This window comes from Sciurus vulgaris, assembly GCF_902686455.1.
Source record: "Sciurus vulgaris genome assembly, chromosome: 12".
In the NCBI taxonomy this organism is placed as follows: domain Eukaryota; kingdom Metazoa; phylum Chordata; class Mammalia; order Rodentia; family Sciuridae; genus Sciurus; species Sciurus vulgaris.
The window spans coordinates 112,974,110-112,992,925 of record NC_136473.1 but is presented as its reverse complement, the minus strand read 5'-3'; the positions used below and the strand labels follow the sequence as shown (position 1 = coordinate 112,992,925).

Below are 18,816 nucleotides of genomic sequence, written 5' to 3'. Positions count from 1 at the left end.
GTGTAATGCACTATAATGCACTAACAAAAACTGTTTTTAAAAAATGCAAGGAGCTTCAGAGGGCTAGACCACAAAAACAAGTCATCCATTCATTGAACAAGTAGTTGCCGTGTGCCTATGCCAGGCACTTAGGGACACAGCAGTAAAGGGACAGGCTACGTACATATGTGTGATTTACATCTGAGCAGGGAAGTGAGATAAAAAGTAAATGAGTTAACTAAGTGGGAAATACATCAGATGATGGGAAATTAAGCAAGGAAGGGATTGAGGAGCGCCTTGGGAAGAGGGAGGCCACAGTCCTTAATGGAGCAGTCAGGAGAGACTGTCGGAACTCTGCTCCCCACCGGTCCGGCTCCGCAGTGCTGGCATCGAGCTGTTCAGTCTCTTGAGCGGCGTGATTGAGCATCTGATTGGCAAACCCAAAGGCACATGCCCGCCCCCTTCGCTCCTCTGAGGTGCGGGGAGGGAGAGCTGGCCTTTTAACCTCAGGGGTCCAGTGGCTGCTGCCTTCAAAGAACATAGAGAAGGAGAAGGGAATCTGGGCGCTAGACAACCAAGGGTCACTGGAGTAGATGCAGTTAGTACGGGAGCGCACATGAAGATTTGGAAGAGAAGGATACAAAGAAACGGAGGGCAGTGCCTGGGAGAATCTCAAACCCAGTTCAAGAAGCGGGAGAGGAAGAGGAGCCAGGAAAGGAGGGCAGAAAGAGAAGAATCAGGAGAGGCAACCCAAGGAGAGTGTAGGAGGCAAGTGGTCACCTTCTTAGAGAGCAGTTTGAAGGAGAGGTTTGATGCAGAAGCCAGACTGTAACTGAGAAGGAATTAATGGTGAGTGAAGTCAGGATGGAGCAGCTTCTGAGCCAGCAGGCTGTCATAGTGACGTTGTTAACAGGACCTGCATACACTAACCTGTGCAGGACTTGTGAGCTGCACCTTGTCTTCACTTCAGTTGCACTAGAACTTCACCATAATCTTGTGGAAAAGGTCTTATTCCCATTTGGAAATGGATAAAAACTACATCCAATGGTTAGAGAAAATTATCTTTTAAAGGAATGCACGTTGTATTTTCTGACCCAGAAATTGCTCTTTCAAGAAATTGGGGCAAAAGAAATCACCAGAAGCATGCACACAGATTTATCTAGAAGGTTGTCCTCTGTAGTGGGAAAGAATTGAAAACAAGCAAACTCCAGCAAGAGAATACTGGCGCATCCATGTCATGGAGAGACCTGCAGTTGCTGCTAAACTGTGCTGCGAAACCAAAGGCTCAAAAAAGGAAAAGGAAAGTGGTTTACAGTCTATGATGCATACAGTGCAAACAGCAGTATACGTGGTATGACACTGCTGTGTGTGTATGTGTGTGAATTTCTTGGTGTTTTTTTTTTTTTTTTTTTTTTTTTTTTTTTTTTTTTTTTTTTGCGGTGCTGGGGATTGAACCCAGGGCCTTGTGCTTGCAAGGCAAGCACTCTACCAACTGAGCTTGGTTTCTTTTCCCATGTATTTTCCAAAGTTTCTACAATAAACAAAGACTACTTTTATAAGACTTAAAAGAAGGTCCTTGTTTGTAGTTTAGCAGGGCTATCTGGCAAAGGAGAGGCCAGAATTCATTCGATTCTCAATTCTGCCTTCCACGACCTGGGCAGCTTTTCCTTTGTGCAAAAGACAGCAGGGCAGAAAAACTCTCCAATGAAGCAGCAATGTTTTCCTATTTGCATACTTTTGGGGGGATACCAGGGATTGAACCAGGAGTGCTTGACCTCTGAGCCACATCCCCAGGCCTTTTTGTATTTTATTTTGAGACAGGGTCTTGCTAAATTGCTGAGGCTGGCCTCCAACTTGAGATCCTCCTGCCTCAGCCTCCCCAGTCACAGAGATCACAGGCCTATACCACCGCGCCCAGCCTATTTGCTTCCTTTTAACATTCAATTAAAACAAGCCCTCTACACCGGCGTGCCATAACTCCCTGAAATACAGGCTCTCGTGCTTGGGGAGGAGAAGACGCGACAGCGCTGGAAGCCCCAGAGGAGCAGCAGGGAAGGCGCTCCGAGCCCTCCAAGTCCTTCCGGACGTGCGCGCAGGGCACGGATGCGGAGGAGCACGCCCTGCCCCTGGGCTCGCGGGCCTCCGCGGCGACAGCTGCCGCGCGCGGCCGGGCAAGGCGGGACACGCTCGGGCCCGCGCCCCGCGCCCGCCTCCCCGGGAACGCGCCGGCTCCTGCTTCCGCGCACGCGCCGTACGTCCTCCGGGCGACCCCGCAGGCGGCCGGCACCGAGCTACGGTGGCCCTGCCGAGACAAAACTATTCGGGAAGATGGAGCTGGAGGAACAACGGAGGAAGGCGGCCCCGAAGGCGCCGAGGAAGGGGAATTGACTCTGGACTTGGGGACGGTGGCGCCCATCTGTGGGCAACCTGGCGCAGGAGGAAAACGCGCCTCCCCTAATCCGACCCCAGGACTGCAACTCGGAAGGCGCGCGCCTGCCGGCGGGGCGGGGCCGCGGTGGGTGGGGCCTGCGCGAAGCCCCGCCCCCGCCCCGCCCGGCGCGGCCGAGAGCCCGAGCCGCACCCAGACAGGCTGCGCAGCTTGGGTCTGCACCAGAGCTGCGGGGGTGATCCAGGTGAGTGCGAGCACCTGCGGGCCGCCGGAGCGCCTGCCCTGGGCGCAGCCTGCATCTCGGCGGCCGGAGCCGAGTCGGGCCCCCGCCGCTTCCCCACCAGGTCCGAGCGCGGCATTTCCCTGCCCTTTGCTCTGCACCCGCCCTGCCGCCCCTGCGTCCTGCGTCTCTCCCCGATGGAGCGGGTTTGGAGCATCCAGGCGACGCTCGGCCTCTAAGGCAGGGGGAGCCTCCAGGGCAGCCCTCCCTCCGCTTCTTCCTTTCTTCGCCCGCTCTCCTCGGCGGGCAGCCTTCTGCAGCCCCCTCCGACCTTGCCAAATGCAGACGGACGCGCGCCCTCGGCAGAGGAGCTGGCGGTGAGGCCTCAGTGGTAGTGCTGGTTTCAAAAGCGGCCTGTGGGCGCTGCGCCGGCCCGAGGGGTTGCTAGGAGCCTTCGGGGCCGCCTCTAGGGAATCGTTTGTTTTCCTCCTGACTCTGGAACATTTGTATTGGAGCCTGTAGGTGGGAACTTTCCTACCGCTGTCCTAGAGCAGGAGACGCTCAAGGTGGGTGGGGATCTGCATTCGTCTCTTCCTTGAATTTTAGAAGCGTGCCCTTCTTAACTGATGTCGCTGCCGGGAGGCCCGGAGCCACAGAGGTGGGGCAGCTGCAGGGCGTTGGAAGGGGCTGGAGACTAGTTCGTGAGTCATGGCCTGAAGTTGTGGCTTCTGCTAATACTTTCCTTGGGAGTCACGAATTTACGAAGAGCCTGGGGGACTAGTGAGTGTGGGAAAGGAGATGAAGGAAAAGCAGACCGATGGGCGGAGGGGGATGAAGGAGCGCCGGGCCCTGGGACTTCAGTCCCTTAGCCGGGGAAAGGAGGTGCCCAGAAGGGAAGGATGCTTCTGCTGGCGGATGCATGCTGTGGGCCTAGGTGTGGTCTTGCAGAATTACTGCAGATTTGGGGGTGGGAGGCGGAACAAAGGTGTCTCCTGGGAAATCTGCAGGTCACCTGGAGCCTGCAGTTCTGGGAAGCAACCAAGGTTTTTAGTCAGAGTTATAGGCACGTTTTATTTTAGTGAATTCAGAAATGCAACTATATTATCTTTCTCGGGATTAAGAATGTTTATACTCACCGGAGTTAAATTTAAGGAGTTAAATAAAATAAACATTCAAAATCCAAACAAATACTTTCACCCCTGGGAAGGCATTCTGTTAAGCTTCCCTCCTGACACAATGTTACAGAAATAGAAAACTTTGTCAAGTGATTTTTTTTTTTTTAACCAATGTTACTATATATAAAATGACAGTGATACTGTGACCAGCATAGAAACTGCACTCTAGGGGCTTCTGTAGATTATGGAACAAAATCGAAGAAAGGCAGCCTTCCCCCTTATTTGGATTTCCTCCTGTCGGCCTGGAGTCCTGAAAGGGGACCTCCTCTGCTGGAGGTTGGCCCCAGGAAGGAGCTCATGTGAAGGAAGGGCTGTTCCCCATTATCCAGAGATGTGCGCAAGTCCCTGGGCAATCTGGGATGAGGCGGATCAGATCAGTATGTCAGAGTACTTTACTGCATACCACACATCTAGCTTATTTAAACATATTCCCTATGTTCTGGCTCTGTATTCAGAGCACCATTGCTGGCCACAATTAACCAAGAACCATTTAGCATTTTAACACTTTGTTTAGACGAATATGCTGCTACTGTTTTCGCAGTTGAATTTATTAGTATTATTTGTGAGTATACCATCCTCCTGGACAAGAAGTCAGCAGTGACCAAGTAGATTACTGCTATGTAATCTACCTCGTGCAGCGTCTACCTCCCTTTCTGCCTGTGGGGGAATGCAGCAAGGAGGGGACCAGGAAACTGGGCCACCTCCCAAATGTACTTGCAAAGACCTTTCAGGATTTCATAGGCCTCCCTGTGACCCTCTGAGCTCTTCCTGGACTTCACCTCTTCCTTAACTGGAACATGGATTTTAAGATTTTGATGCCTTAGCCCCACTTTTTTTTTTTTTTTTTTTTTTTAAGTGATATATTCTCCAGTTTAAGAAATGCAAATGATTGTGCCAGTGTTTGTTCTGAGTGAGCTAGCATGGAAGACTTGGAGCCCTGCAGTAGGCAAGGGCCAGCAGCTAAGCATTTCCTTCCCTTGGTGGCTGCTACCCCAGTGGGCATGCAGCATCTGCAAGGAATTAACTACAGTCTGCCTGCATTTCTTGTGCTGGAAAATCAAGTGGTATCAATGTGACTCATTCAAGACTTCCTCTTTTCTGGAAGTCACAGCTTAGTTGACTAGGACTCCAGGCTCCTGCGTAGTGTCAGTGTAGGGAATTCTGATGTCAAAATGAAGTGCCAGTTCTGTGCTGTTTGGCTTCATGCAGACCTGTGTGCCTGAGAGACAGAGGACGTGCTCTCCTTCCTATAATCTCCACTTCTTGTGTCATGCCGCAGTGCTGACAGACATTAAAATAAGCGTCCCTTTCTCAATATTTCCCAAGTTTTCTCTTTTTGCTTCCAATTAGAAACATCTCAGGCTTTACTTAGTCACAGGCTTGGAGTTAATTATTAATTCTTTTCTTGTTAATATCTTTTATGCTTAGGAGAGGGTCTGGGGAGGTGGAGGTGTTTCAAAAGAGGTCAGATGTTGTCAGACTTGCTCTTCAACGTCATTGAAAGGCTGTATAGGTGAAGCACCAACTCTGGAGCCAGGCTGCCGGGAAGTGTGAAATCCAGGCTTTGCTCTGTAGCGAAGTGGAGGTAATAATGTATCATAGAGGTGCTGTGAGAGTTTAAATGAGCTAATATCCATGAACCTCCCAGAACAGGGCTAACCCACACTGAATTATACGCATGCTAGCTAGTGTTTATGATAATTGATTTTTCTACCATGCCTCCTCTAGTCTATCTCTTCCCTTCACTCACACTGGTCTCCCCTCTTTTCCTTGTAAGAGCCAAGTCCTTGCTGTCTGACATGTCACTGTTGGTGTCCTTCGGGGCTTCCTTCCCAATCTATTTCACTTGTTTATGATCCTCCCGTGTTGTCGTGGTCTCTGATCGTGTCTGGAGAGGCAGGATGACCTCGGTCTCGCTGACTGTCACAGCTAATGGGCATTGTTGCCCTGCATCCTAGTAGTGCATGGCACTTGGTAGAGATGCATACCAGAAGTGATCATTCTGAGAAAAGGATGAAGAAGGTGTTAGGCTGCCACACTGAGGCCAGCGTCCACTGGGTGAAGTGCTTTGCTTTGTCCTGCACTGAGCTCAGCAAGTCAGCTGCATTTAATGAAATTTGTGCTACCGGTGCTCTTTTTGCTCGCATATCCTGTGGTCTCTCTCCATTCTCTCCCGTTCCCGCTGAGGTTGCAGCCTTTGACCTTAAGAAGCGCCCAGTGCGCTCTCTCTGGGATCATGGGAGGCTCCACTCAGATGCTAGCCTGGTCCAGGGCTTCTGGTCAGCTGACACAGGTCCCTAAGCATGGAGAACCTGTTAGGGAAACTGCCAACACATCTGCCAGGGAACTCGGCTTGCATTCTGTGTTCCCACGAATCCCATATTCCTGACCTCCTGAAGAACAGAACTTCCGGCCGGTCCCTAGGGAGATTTGGCTCCCTTCAGGCTGTGTGTTCCGTGCCCTGCCACAGTCCAGCTCCAAGTGAGAGGTAATTTGCTTATTTGGCCCTGGATGGGTCTGTGCAAGCTTGCCCCACATAACCAAGAGCGTGCACTTGGCCCTGAGCATCAACCGATCCTCCCCAGCCTGCCCAGCAGAGTGTCCAACAGTCGTCCCCGTCCAGAGAGCTCGCGGCAGGGCTGGAATTGAAGTGCCATCTGAAACAGTTCTACATGGCCAGCTGTGGCTTTTGAACTATAAGGCTGCAACACTGGATAACAGCGTGTTTACAACCTAGAGGGGTAGATAGGTCTTCAGCCTCCTGACTCACAGCCTAGCTTCCACTTTCTAGACAGGGTTAGGGTTAGGGGTACTGATGAGGAACCAAAGAATACGAGGACATAGGAAGAGCCACGTAATGACCTGCCGGCTATTGGCCTGACTTGAGTGGCTAAGCGGTGCTGAATAAGTAATGCTCTTCCTGCTCAGAGAACTGCTTCCAGCCACTGGACAACTGCTTTTGGAATATACAGAGCTACTGCCAGAGAATAGTCATTTCTTTATCACCAAGGCTTAATATTGCTTAAGTCTATCAGTCACTTGAGGTTTGACACTCAAACAAATTTCACCTATTTAACTTGGCAGTGAACCAGAACTGGCATTTTGAAATGTAGGGGAAACTGGGGAAATCCCAACTCTGCTCCATTCTCCCATCGTGGAAACAGGATGATTTCTGTGGGGCTTCCCTCTGGGTTCTCAGGTTCCTCCTTTGAGGTCCACCTGGGCTTGGGAGGGTAGGCTGCCCTACCTGGAGATCACGTTGAGGCCTCCTGCTCTGTGAAAACACCTGGAGGCAGAAGCCAGGCCGGGCTTTAAGTGGGCTGGTGGACCTGAGCCACTCGGAGTGGCTTGAGCCAGCTGGGACTTGGGGAAGGCCCTCTCTCATGGGCAGCCAGCCCTGGAGTGGCCATCCTCACAGGGAACTCGTAGGGATGTTGATTTTGCCCTGCGACATAAGGAACCCTACACAAAAACAGCAGGAATGATAGCACAGGCGCCCAAAGAGGACGCGTTGAAACCTGGGGATAGCCGGAAGGTGACTGGAGGCGACACAGCCTTGTCCCCTTCCACCAGGTGCCTTAGGATAAAGACACCGGCAGAAACACCACAGCAGTTTGAGGAGACGAGATCACAAAGGAGTAGGAGTCACTGGGAGTGGCCCACCGGGCGTCTGCGGGCCAGGAGCACTGAAGGCAAGGGCCTGCTCCCCTCAAACTCGAGCTGAAGTCCAGTAGGAGACCCTGTGCTGCAGCGTGACTGCGGTGACACATCACTGAGGCTAGTCCCCAAATCCATCACGCCTGCCTTCTGTTCCAGCTGTGCCACGTGGGTTGTGCCCCGGGGAACTTCTGGGCAGCCGAGGACATGGGTGAAGAGTGAAGGGGCCTGGCCCTGGCCGCGCGCCCAGCAGGGCAGTGCAGGAAGCTTTGTGGGTGAGCCCTGCTGCACCCAAAGGAACTGCCCTGCCAGATAAGGCCAGCGGTGGCCCAGGAATCAAAGGAGAGGTGCAGCAAAGCCCCAGCTCCAGAACAGTCAAGTCCCAGGAGGCTGTCAGGGGATCCCCAGAAGAGCGGACTCGGCGCTCCTCGAAACCCCACGTTGCTTCTCAGTAGGACGAGCGTGACTTCCAGGGGTCCTCTAAGCCTGGATCCCATCCTCCTCGACCAGGCCTTGCCAGGGTGCCTGTGGCTCCCAGCCCCCGTGTGCTATTGCCCTGAGTGTTGGTCCACCATGCACAGACCTCAAGAGCCCCCTGGGTCCCTGGGCAGCTTTGCTCCTGCCCCAGGACCTATACCCCACCTGCTTCAGGTACCATACTTTCCTTCCTCTAATCTGGTATGTTTGGCAAGTAATAAATATTTCAACAGATTTTAAAAGTTTTAAAATAGAAGTGCCACTGTTTTAAATATAATGTAGAAATAATTGGTTTCTAAAGCATTTTCAAAGCCTACCTTTAACATCACATTTAATGGTGGAAAACTGAAAACTTCCTCCCAAGATGGCAAACAAGGCAGGAAGTCCTGCCCTTGGCCCTGACTGACAGCCAGGGCACTCAATCAAGTGAAAAATGCTACTATTAACAGAAGGTGTCCACCGGAAGGAAGCAGCAGACCTGGCCCTGCAGCCGAGCCCATCCTGCGTGTGAAGTACCCTGAAGACCCCAGGCCCAGCTCTGGCCTCCCCTGGCCTGTTGTCCTCGCTGTGTTCCTCTCCCTGTGCTCCGGGAGTCGCTGCCCAGGGCGAGGTGGCAGGACGACCCTAGAAACCGTGCAGAGGACCCTCCCTGCTGCTCCTGGCAGGGGGAGGAGGCCTCTAGCCTGTGGCCTGGTCCAGCCACCACGAACATGAGCCCCGGCATCTGCTCAACTCCAGCTCGCTCACCAGGCAGGAGGCTGTCCCCTGCCTCAGCTTCCCCACATGTAAAGTGGGTGTGATGGCAGCAAGTGCCACACAGGATTTCTGTGAGGGTGAGGAGCACTGATTTACCTGAGTCCATGCAGAGCCCAGCATTATGAAGTGCTCTGTTCGTACCATCTGTAGTTAGGTATTCAGCGTATATTGTGATGTTATTTCTTATTTTGCTATTTCTGCCAGGTGGGATGAAAATTCCATAAGAGGTTCTTTGGAGATTCCATTAAATCCTCACAAAAGCATTTCACTTGACGTCATGGAGAATTCAAGGTACCCCCAATCTTTGGTGTTGGATGTGGTAGGTCTCCAAGGTCAGCTCAGCATAATGAGTATCACTCTTGAGCATGGACCCTTAATCTCCCATCCCTTTGACTGTGGGAGAGTCTGGTCTGGTGACCATGACCACGATCATGAGGAGAGATCCAGGAAGCCCGTGGCTGTTACAGAAGACACTGAGCCCTCCTTGAGCTGCAGGAAGAAACTGGTCTTCCGGTGAGCACAGGCTTAGCTGCCGCTTGCTCTGCAGAGCGACCTCAGGCCCCATCACCATGCTCCAGGGATACTGCAAAAGGGGCCCCAGGAGCCTCCACAGAGCCCAGTAGGATGCTGGTCACCAAGACAAGACTGTGCTTCTGGTTTTGAATCAGATAAAGTCACCAACTGCCGAATTTTTTTGTGCCTAAAACAGTGACAGAAAGAAATTTGCCACGTTAAATGAGGTGCCCGACCAAAATCACCGCATCACCTAGGAGCTCATTAGAAATGAAGTCTTGAGGACACCCCTGGGCATGGGTGCATTTTAACAAGCCCCCCAGGTGATTTTTGTGCCACCGAGGTTTGAGAACCAGGGATCTAGAAGACAGAATAGCAGCACTCTATTTAAGTTTCTATATTTGTGCAAATTATTTAAAAAAACAAGGAGGAACCGCGCATCTTCTTCCCTGTCCTCAGCCAGCAGCCAGCCCCCCACAGGCTGCGCTGCAGAAGCCCTTCCCCGAGCAGCAGTCAGGTGCCCGTAACGGTCGCAGACTGAAAGGTGGGAAGCAAAGGTGTGGACGTTCGGAGCCAGAGCCTGTGTCCAGCCTGTGTCCACTGTGTCCAGCACTGTGCAGAGGTCCCGGCCCAACACTGGTGCCACCAACCTTGAGAACCTTCGCTTGTCGGGTCCATTAAAGGGCTGCAGGTGACACAGCACGTGTGTAATCAACAAAACGTGCGTGGTCCAAATGCGTGCTTGCAGCAGAGGCAGCCCTGTCCGTTATGGGCTCTTCAAGCCTGCCCTGGGAGCTATCTGCTAGCCCTGGGCCCACACAACCCAGGGTGTGGCTGGCTGCCTGGGTGGGCCACCCTCCCTTCCTGTGCACACTGACACACTCAGGCACTGGAGGGCTGCTGAGGTGCTGCCCTGGAGCCTCAGGAATAAGGTGTAGCGAATGGCTGCCATCTCAGCGCAGGTGCCGGGAACACAGCAGGGCTCCTGTGGCATAGGCAGGAGTGCCCGGTGCTGGGTCTGCCCCGCCCCGCTAGAGCGCCGCGTTCCAGGCTTGCTCCTGTGCAGAAGCCCCTGCCGGGGAGCAGGTCCTTTGCAAACCACCCCCTCTAGCCTTAGACTGGGTCCCCCTGTCTGTCAGTTCCCTGCCTTTCAAGGTGCCTCTTACCCTGGCTGTGCTTACCCACCAGGGTTCACACTCCATATGTGTCACCTTCAGCATACACAGAGTAACGTGTACTAGGAGTGAGCCCCTGGCGGGCTGCCTCTGTGCTACAAGAGGGACTCAGTAGAAGCGTTCACTTCTAATGGCCTTATGAGTTCCTTGCTGCTGGGTGCAGGGGCACACACAGGAGAACTGCAAGTTCAAGGCCAGCCTCAGCAACTCAGTGGAACTTTGTCTCAAAATAAAAAATAAAAAGGACTGGGGATGTGGCTTGCCAGTAAAGTGCCCCAGGTTCAGTACCAAAAAAAAAAAAAAGTCATAGGACTCAGAACCCTTAATGGGGCTGGTTTTGAAGGGGTGACTGATGGCAGCCTGGGCTCCCAGGAGCAGCCCACGCCCGTCTTTCTAGGCAGCTCCGTAGGCTGGAGAGCCAGGCCCTGCTTTCAGAGCCCTGGAACAGGGCCTTGCCAAATCGGGAGATTGCTACTGCAGCATGCTCCGTCTGATGGCCCCTCCCGAGTGTCTCCTAGGGGTCTGTGTGCACGCACCTGCTGGTGGCCAGGTGCCCGGCCGCCAGGGCTCCCGCGGCAGTCCCACATGCGCTTTCCTCCACAGAGCCACGATGGCGGTCCTCTCCAAGGAGTACGGCTTTGTGCTCCTGACCGGCGCTGCCAGCTTTGTCATGGTGCTTCATCTAGCCATCAACGTCGGCAAGGCCCGCAAGAAGTACAAGGTGGAGGTGAGCAAGCACGCGGCTGCAGTGGCTGATCAAGAGCACGGGTCCTTCCGGAACTCGCTTTCAGTCGGGGAGGGGTGAGCGGCTAGTGTTGGCTGGTGGCAGTTTCAGGACTCTGCCTACTAGGAATTCTGCTCCTCCGTGTCAGGAGAGGGGCAAGAGGTGTAGGGGCCTGCTGGAAGCAACCTCCACGAGTTCTGTGGTCTTCTCTGCAGCAGGACCAGGGTCAGGTGTCGCGCACTGCACTTTCGCTGGGGCTGAGCTGGGCAGAGTGCTCTCTCCTGAGGAGGGCTGCGGGACAGTGCTGTGGGAAGATGCCTTAAGCGACTGCCTTTTCCAAGTGGAAAGGAGAGGCCGGCTGTGCGCCCCGCCTTAGACATCAGGCACGGAGGGAGGTCTGTTAACCACTTGCTTTGGTTCTGGCTCATGTCCAGAGTTGTCCCTGATGAGCAATTAAGTGACTATTTCTGTTCAGCCACATATAGTTAGACTCCCCCACTTGGAGCTTCCTCCAGTGGACATCCCATTAACCCTCTCACGCACTCGATCACCTCTGCCTCCCCTGGGGAATCTCAAAGGATGTGGTGTCTGATGACCTTGGAAAGAAGCTATTTCCCCAGGGTGTCCTTGTGGTGCCTCTTAGACCCACCACTGATGCACATTGATAAAAAGCTGAGTCTTTCACACACTGCTCCTGTCCCCCGTCCCTGTGGGAACACACACTGACAGGCGCTGCTGTTACTGGAGGTCTGATGGAAACACCGAATGTACTTCCGAGAAGCGGGACTCCTGTTGCTGGGAGTATTCAAGCAGAAATCCATCAAGGATGTAATAGACAGTGACTTGGGGAATTTTATTTTTAAGGGTGACCTTGACTCTCGCAACCGCCTTCTGCTCTTGACCACATGTGCCTTCCTTCACAGTACCCTGCCATGTACAGCACAGACCCCGAGAATGGGCACCTCTTCAACTGCATCCAGAGAGCCCACCAGAACACGTGAGTGTGGGCCCCATAGGGTGCCAGAGGCACGGGCAGGGTGGGCGTCACTGCCAGACCCTCTGCCCTTGGAGCTGTGTGCTGAATGACAGCAGTGACAGCAGTCTTGGGCACTGCATGCCAGTAACGTTAAAAATCATTGCGTGTGTGAACAGAGGGAACATGAAGCAGAATCGGGAGCTTGGGAGCAGTGAGATTCCTGGAGTCTTTCCGGAAGTGTCTCTAATATTACATACTCTTAAACTACGTCTGCATCAGGTTCCACCTAAACTGAGGTTGGCCCTCCTCACCCTAGACAGCAGGGAAGCTCTGGGTTCTGCAAGGAGCCCACTCTGACCTGCAGACCTTCCTCATGCGTGTGCTGCAAGTGAGGTCCCTCTGCTCATGTGCTCTGAGTCACCTCTCCTCCCCAGTGCAGAAGAGGGTGGATCCGGCCTGGGCCTCTCCTTCTTTGTGTTCATGTCTACTCAGGTTTTGGACCTGCAAGCAAGAATGTACAGATTCCTTGGTTGTGTATGGCATAGTTACACAGAGCGATTTTTAAAGTTCCTCTCTGTGTCCTCCAGGTTGGAAGTGTACCCTCCTTTCCTGTTTTTTCTAGCAGTTGGAGGTGTTTATCACCCGGTAAGTTTCATTTACTTGGGTTTAGTTTTCTGAGCTACTGTCCCTGGATGAGTGTCTCAGTGTCCAGGCACCACGCATTTAAAAGGAATTTAATTCTTTCATGCAAAGTTCTTCAAAGTACATGGCATTTCTCCCAGTTTTTATAGATAGGGAAAGGCCTCTTGGACACAATTGAACTTTTATGAGCTCAGCCACCAAATAAAAGAATCAGACTTTGAGCGCGGGCCTGTCTGATTCTAGGCCTGTATTTACTCATGCACGCAGCAGTATTACTCACCAGCGGGGGCATGACGGTGTGGGACACAATTGATCCCACTAGGTTGCAGCATAGGTGGATTACATGGCATGCTAGAAGGTGCTAGAAGGTGGTTGATGCACAGATCCAAAGCAGGGAGGTAAGAGGGAACATGGAAGGTGGTCCTGTTTGGGGCGCTCAGGGAGGAGGGTCTTGCAGAGAAGGCCTTGGTGAAGCAGAGCTCAGGGTGCTGAGGGAGCAGGTACCCGTGTCTTTAGCATCCACGGTGAGAGCAAGGCCAGCCCCGAGGCTGAGCCTGCTTGTGCTGCTGGGGACCTGCATGAGGCCCCTGGAGCAGGGAGGAGCAGGGACTGGGGCAGAGCTGCAGTGGAGGCCGATACTCAGGCCCTGCAGGCCCCCACAGCCAGCCTGCAGGCCAGACTCCTGGAAGCTGACCTGAGCCTGATTAGTTGCCACAGAGGCTTTGCCTTTCAGGGGCTGGCTCATCTGAGCCGTGTGGTGGCTCAGCAGACTCCTGGTTCCAAGCCCTCCACAGCCCTCTGTACCCGAATGGCCTTGCGGTCTTGTCCACAGGCGACCAGAACAGCGCTTGTGTAGTTCATGACCTTGAGGCCTGTATTTTTTTTAAGCATCAACTGCTCTTGCTTCTCTTAGGGAAGTGCTTCTTTGTGGTCCCCACTCCTAGGAAACGGCTGTACTGGCCTTGGGGGCAGCCCTGTCTCTCTAGCCTGACTCACCCGACGTCCCCGTGCGCGCCCCGTGCTCAGTTCTTAAGGACACTTTGGGAGCTGCTCTGGGGACATGCCCATGTTGAGACCACCAGGTTTGCAGTTACAGAGGGTCCAGTAAGGCCTGGCCTGGCAGAGTCTGCGGAGCCGGGAGACTGGGGTCGGGTCCAGGTGCTCATCCGCCTCCTGGTACTTAACTCTACCAAAACTCGACCCAAACAACAATCCCGACATCACCTGCCACCGCTGATGGTGCTGGCTACGACCGGAAAGGCCGGGGGCAGCCTGCCCACCCTCTGGTGGGTCCCTTCTCCCTGTGGCCGAGTGAGTCACCGGGTTGGCCCCCAGACGGAAGGACTTCATCTTGCAGGTTTCCACTCATTCCTCAAGGGCACTGCGGGTGGAGGCCTTTCCCTGCAGGGCCCCATGTTCAGGTCACAGCCCGATGCCCTCTCCCACCTCTCCTGCAGAGCCTCAGCCCCACGCATGGCTGCTGCCTGTTCTGCCCACTGCCCCTTCCTGTGGTGATTTCACTGGAGACGACCCAGCACCCTGCAGGTGGGGTGTGCAGCCAGTCTGGGGCACAGGGACACTGGCGGCCACAGGGCTGCCCTCTAGTCGGTTTAGTCCCTGGCTCACCTGGCCTGCCCGTTCTCCCCCTCAGCTCTGGCTCAAGTTTCCCGGGTTTCCCAGGCCGAGACAGGAGAGTCCTTTAAAAGGCTGGTACTCAACTCCCAGGCCACCAGCAGTCACACGAGTTTGGTTTTCCTGATTGGAAAAAACAGTTCCACTAACTGAGGTGGGGGCGTATCTTGGCGAATCCAGGAAGTCATTGAACGTGTTGCTAGCACGCCGCGCAGTCTGCCCCAGGTTCCTCTCGGTTTGCCTGTTTCCTCAACACAAACACTAACTGGGCCTTTTATCTCAGCGTGTAGCTTCTGGCTTGGGCCTGGCCTGGATCGTCGGCCGAGTTCTCTACGCGTATGGCTACTACACGGGAGGTGAGTGCGTGTAGACAGATTGAGGATCCTGTGCTCTTGGGGTTTTCTTCCTAGCAGGGCATTTTTTGGGGGGAGTCGGGGAGGAGCCTGGGGATGGAACCCAAGATAGAGGGCAGCTCTTATCAGGGCCACACCTCAGCCTTATCAGGACTCAGAGAAGGTGAAGTACCTGGGTAATTAAGGTGAGAAGCCAGGTCTAATTTGCACTAACCTTTGAATCATTGACACTGTTTTTTTTTTTTTTTTTTTTTTTGAGCTGGAGTCTGTGTTGCCCAGGGTGGTCTCAAGTGATCCTCGTGCCTCAACCTCCTGAGTGTCTGACACTGGAGGTGTACACCATGGTGCCTGGCTACAAAATTTTGTGTGTGTGGTACTGGGGATCAAACCCAGAACCTCACACGTGCTGGGCAAGTGCTCTGCGACTGAGCTAGTCCCAGGCCCTTTTCAATTTTATCTTGAAACAGGACCTAAGTTACTGAGGTTGGCCTTTTATTCATGATCCTCCTGCCTCAGACTCCCAAGTACTGGGACTACAGGTGCACATCACCATGTCCAGCTCTAAACTTACTTTTTGAGTATTTTCCAATACTCCAATTGCTGTTTTACGTGTTATGCAACTTTATAGCATTTCTGTGTTTGATAATATCCCATTCTGCAGATGAGAAACTGAGGCTTAGCAAGAGTAGAGTCGGTCACCTAGCTGCTGAGTACGGGCCAGTAGGATCCAAACTCAGCTGCCGGCTGCGGCCCGAGCGGTGCTCTGACCACTGTAGGTCATCCCTAGAACCAGGAGGGGTGTGGGTCGTCCTTAGTCTTTTAAAAAGAGGGAAATCTCCCAAAGGCCTCAGAGCAGAGTGGCTTCACCCTGGTCCCACTCTCCTCCAGGGTCACCTGACTGCACGCAGCATCTGATGGACCGACAGCCTGGGCTGGGGCTGGCTCACCCCAGGCCGGTTGTCCTGTACGGTCCCAGGTACTATGGCAGAGCCTCTGGACGTTCTGGTGACTTCTCTCTTCTTCTTTTTCAGACCCCAGCAAGCGAAATCGAGGAGCCGTGGGGTCTCTTGCCCTCCTTGCCTTGATGGGCACCACTGTGTGCTCTGCGTTCCAGCATCTTGGCTGGGTGAAAACTGGCTTAGGTGGTGGGTCCCAATGCTGCCACTGAAGAGTCACGGGAATTTAAAGACTCTCATTCGTTCTGAATGACTTACCTTTAGTTCCAGTTACTTTTTTTTAAAATGTAATAAAAACGTACCTGGCTTCGGCCTCAGACCTAAGCCTCCTGACTGTTCCTTCTTGAGTCTCTGACAGGATTAGCCTGTTCGTCCTAGATGAGAAGAGCCCCAGGCATCGAGGAGCCTCAGCCTGCCTGCAGACTCTCACGCTAGGAAAGCTGAGAAAAAGTGCAGCCGTGGGAACGTGTTCCTAGTCGCGCTCCGCAGAGAAAAGTAAGGCAAGCTCTCCGAGCTCTCCTTAGGATATATTATCTCACCACTCTGAACGAATCACTAAGATAAAAGTAAGCTTTTAAAATCTCCGCTGAAGACTGCTTCTGTTTGCTCTTTAAGAAGATGGAACTTTAACAGGGAAGAATGTGGCTTTATATGTTTGAACACAAAGATCTGCTAGCAGATGCGAAGGGGAGATGGCGAAGGGTGTAGCTGATGGAGTGAAGCAAGCGGGAGCGAGCCTGCTCTGCGAGCAAGCGACGAGGGGCAGGGGCAGTTCTCCATCTGCACAGGCCACGTTCCAGGGCTCCGCACCTGGGGGCTGGCAGGAGGGTGGACACAGGCTGGCACTGGGACCCAGGGCTTTCCATCCTACCGTCTACTGCATATGCCTCCTGGTGGAGGCGGGGACCGAGGGAGTGCTGAGGTCGGCCTTGGCCTGGTGACCACGTGGGGCCCTTGCCACTCAATGAGGAGGTTGGACCAGGTCAGGTCGGTGTGTGCTCCAGCCTAGTGTCAGTTCACCAGTGTAGGAAGAAATGAGTACCATGCTTTAATCTGCCCTTTTTACATTAAACGCTCCGATATATGGCCAAGGGTAAGTGGAGGTTTGGGGCCCTGATGGGAAAAGGATGCAGTCAAGCCTCTGAGTTGGGTTTACTGTTTGCCTTGTAGAAATGACCTCAGGAGGGTGCAGAGCTTGCTGAGGTCCCTCCTCTTGCCGACCCCAGGCCTCAGTGAGGCAGGATGAGGAGAGCCAAGGCAGGCTGGCCTTGCTCGAGACCAACAGGGTGTTTTCCAAAGCTCCACCTTTGGTCGGTCCATCATGGTCACTTTAGCTGCTGCAGAGAGGGCTTGGATGGGGTTCATAAGGAACACAGGCATGCTGTGGTCGCCGTGCCCCAGCAGAAGCTCTTCTAGGGAGCCCTGGGGCTTGGCAGAAAGCAGCGGGTAGAGGGCTGCATCAGGGAGCAACCCTGTCTGCAAAGCTGTTTGTGCTGCGTTCCCTTGTGTTACAGAGAAAGAGGCAAAGGGGCCTGTGACTGCCTAATCACCCCATTAGTGGCTGAGCTACTGGGGGTGCACATTCCAAAGTAAATCTACTTCTACAGGGAAACATTCTGAGCTTTGTAGATGGAAATCAGAACCATACCAGTCTATAAAAGCCTGTCTCATCCATACTGTGCCCTTAGCACCCACCTATGGGTAGCTATGTGTCGGTGGGCAAGTTTATTAACCTCTCTGAGGCTCAGCTTGCTCATCTGTAAGTTGGGTATGCTAGTAATACCGGTTTGTTTTTTGTTTTTGTTTTTTGCTAGTAATACTTAATGTCCAAAATTCATCTTTTTTTTTAAATGGGGATTGAACCCAGGGGCACTTTACCACTGAGCTACATCCCCAGTCCTTTTGGAGACAGGGTCTCTCCAGGTTGCCTAGGCTGGCCTTGAAGTTGGGATCCTCCTGCTGCAGCCTCCCAAGCAGCTGGGATTACAGGTGTATGCACTATTCCTGGCTATGACTAAAATTGAGGCCAAAACAACAGTGCCTGCACCCTGTTGGGGGTGTCATATGATCAGGGCTGGGCTCTGGCTCCAGTCAGGCACAGAAACACGGGAACCACCTGCTGGCGTAACTCCGCAAAAGCCAGCAACCACGTCGCCGAGTTCTGAGGAGTCCAGGGTGCCCTCCGAACTTCCCCACACCTGGGCTCTTAAGCAGCACTATCCGCGAGGACTTTCCGACACGATGGAAATAAGTTGATGTGCGTTGTCCAATAAACATCAGCCAAGGTGGCTACCGAGAACTTGAAATGTGGCCAGAGCAACTGACAAGATGCTTTTTTTTTTTTTTTTTTTAATACGAGAGATTAAACTCAAAGGCGCTTTACCTCGGAGCTACATCCCCAGACCTTTTTATTTTTTGAGGCAGGGTCTCATTAAGTTGCCCAAGCTGGCCTCAGACTTGCAATCCTCCTGCCTCTGCCTCTGCCTCCCAAGTCGCTGGGATCACAGGTCTGCCCAGCACACCTGGCTGACCAGCTGCATCTTGTTCAGTTCAGCTGCCAGGCTTGGGGAACAACCCTTAGGCCAGTGGTGCGCAGGCTCTCGGCTTACCTGGGAACGTGCCAGGGACTCAGAGGCCCAGGTTGACTAACCTAGCACCTGAGAGCTCAGAGAACCTCAGAGCTCTCTGGCAGCTCTCATACGCTCGAGGGCACCACTTGGAGAACCCCGGTGCTTCCTAGGTTCAGGTGCTGACTCGGCCTGAGCTGGGACGGCAGATCGCCCACGCCCCAGGAGGAGCTGCTTCAGGACACCCTGAGCAGCACCTGCACAAACATGCTCTCTCCCTGAGCCCAGGAAAGGAGAGCTCGTGCTTTCAGGACACTCCAGTAGGGAAAGATGACTGGCGCGTAAGCAATTTCAAGTAGCAGCAAATGCTCTGGCAAAGTACAACAGGGTGGCAATCTGCAGGACGGAGGCCACTTCCGGGAGGCAGGTTCTTAGCTTTTGGCCAAAGGACCCTGCAAGGTGCAGATGTGGAGAAGCATGCTGTAAGAGGAAGAGGAAGTGTGAGGTCCCAGAGGCGAGAACCACCCTGGGAGGCAAACACGTGAATGAGGTCGGGGACAATGTCCAACGTCCACATCCATGCCACGAGGAGATAGTTTTGTTCTAAATGCAGTTAAAAGCAGTT

The 18,816-nt window shown here is 53.4% G+C and overlaps 1 protein-coding gene across 3 annotated transcripts; it reads left to right on the top strand.

Moving 5' to 3' along the window:
• Window positions 1-2,474: 2,474 nt before the first annotated feature.
• MGST3 (microsomal glutathione S-transferase 3) lies at window positions 2,475-15,943 on the top strand. 3 transcript variants are annotated; one of them, XM_079106597.1, is made up of 6 exons: window positions 2,475-2,612; window positions 10,945-11,068; window positions 11,989-12,062; window positions 12,629-12,686; window positions 14,599-14,671; window positions 15,700-15,943. In XM_079106597.1, the coding sequence occupies exons 2-6, from the start codon at window positions 10,952-10,954 to the stop codon at window positions 15,834-15,836; spliced, it is 459 nt and encodes a 152-aa protein (XP_078962723.1). In that variant the 5' UTR covers window positions 2,475-2,612; window positions 10,945-10,951; the 3' UTR covers window positions 15,837-15,943. The 3 variants fall into 3 exon arrangements, with proteins under 3 accessions (XP_078962723.1, XP_078962725.1, XP_078962724.1); XM_079106599.1 differs by having other exon boundaries at window positions 2,599-2,712; XM_079106598.1 differs by lacking the exon at window positions 2,475-2,612 and adding an exon at window positions 5,192-5,348.
• The last annotated feature ends 2,873 nt before the right edge of the window (window positions 15,944-18,816 follow it).

Coding starts and splice junctions, on each gene's coding strand:
- MGST3 (XM_079106597.1), top strand. CDS start 10,952: ATGGCGGTCCTCTCCAAGGAGTACGGCTTTGTGCTCCTGACCGGCGCT. Junction 11,069..11,988: donor GCAAGAAGTACAAGGTGGAG/GTGAGCAAGCAC, acceptor CTTCCTTCACAG/TACCCTGCCATGTACAGCAC. Junction 12,687..14,598: donor TTGGAGGTGTTTATCACCCG/GTAAGTTTCATT, acceptor CTTTTATCTCAG/CGTGTAGCTTCTGGCTTGGG.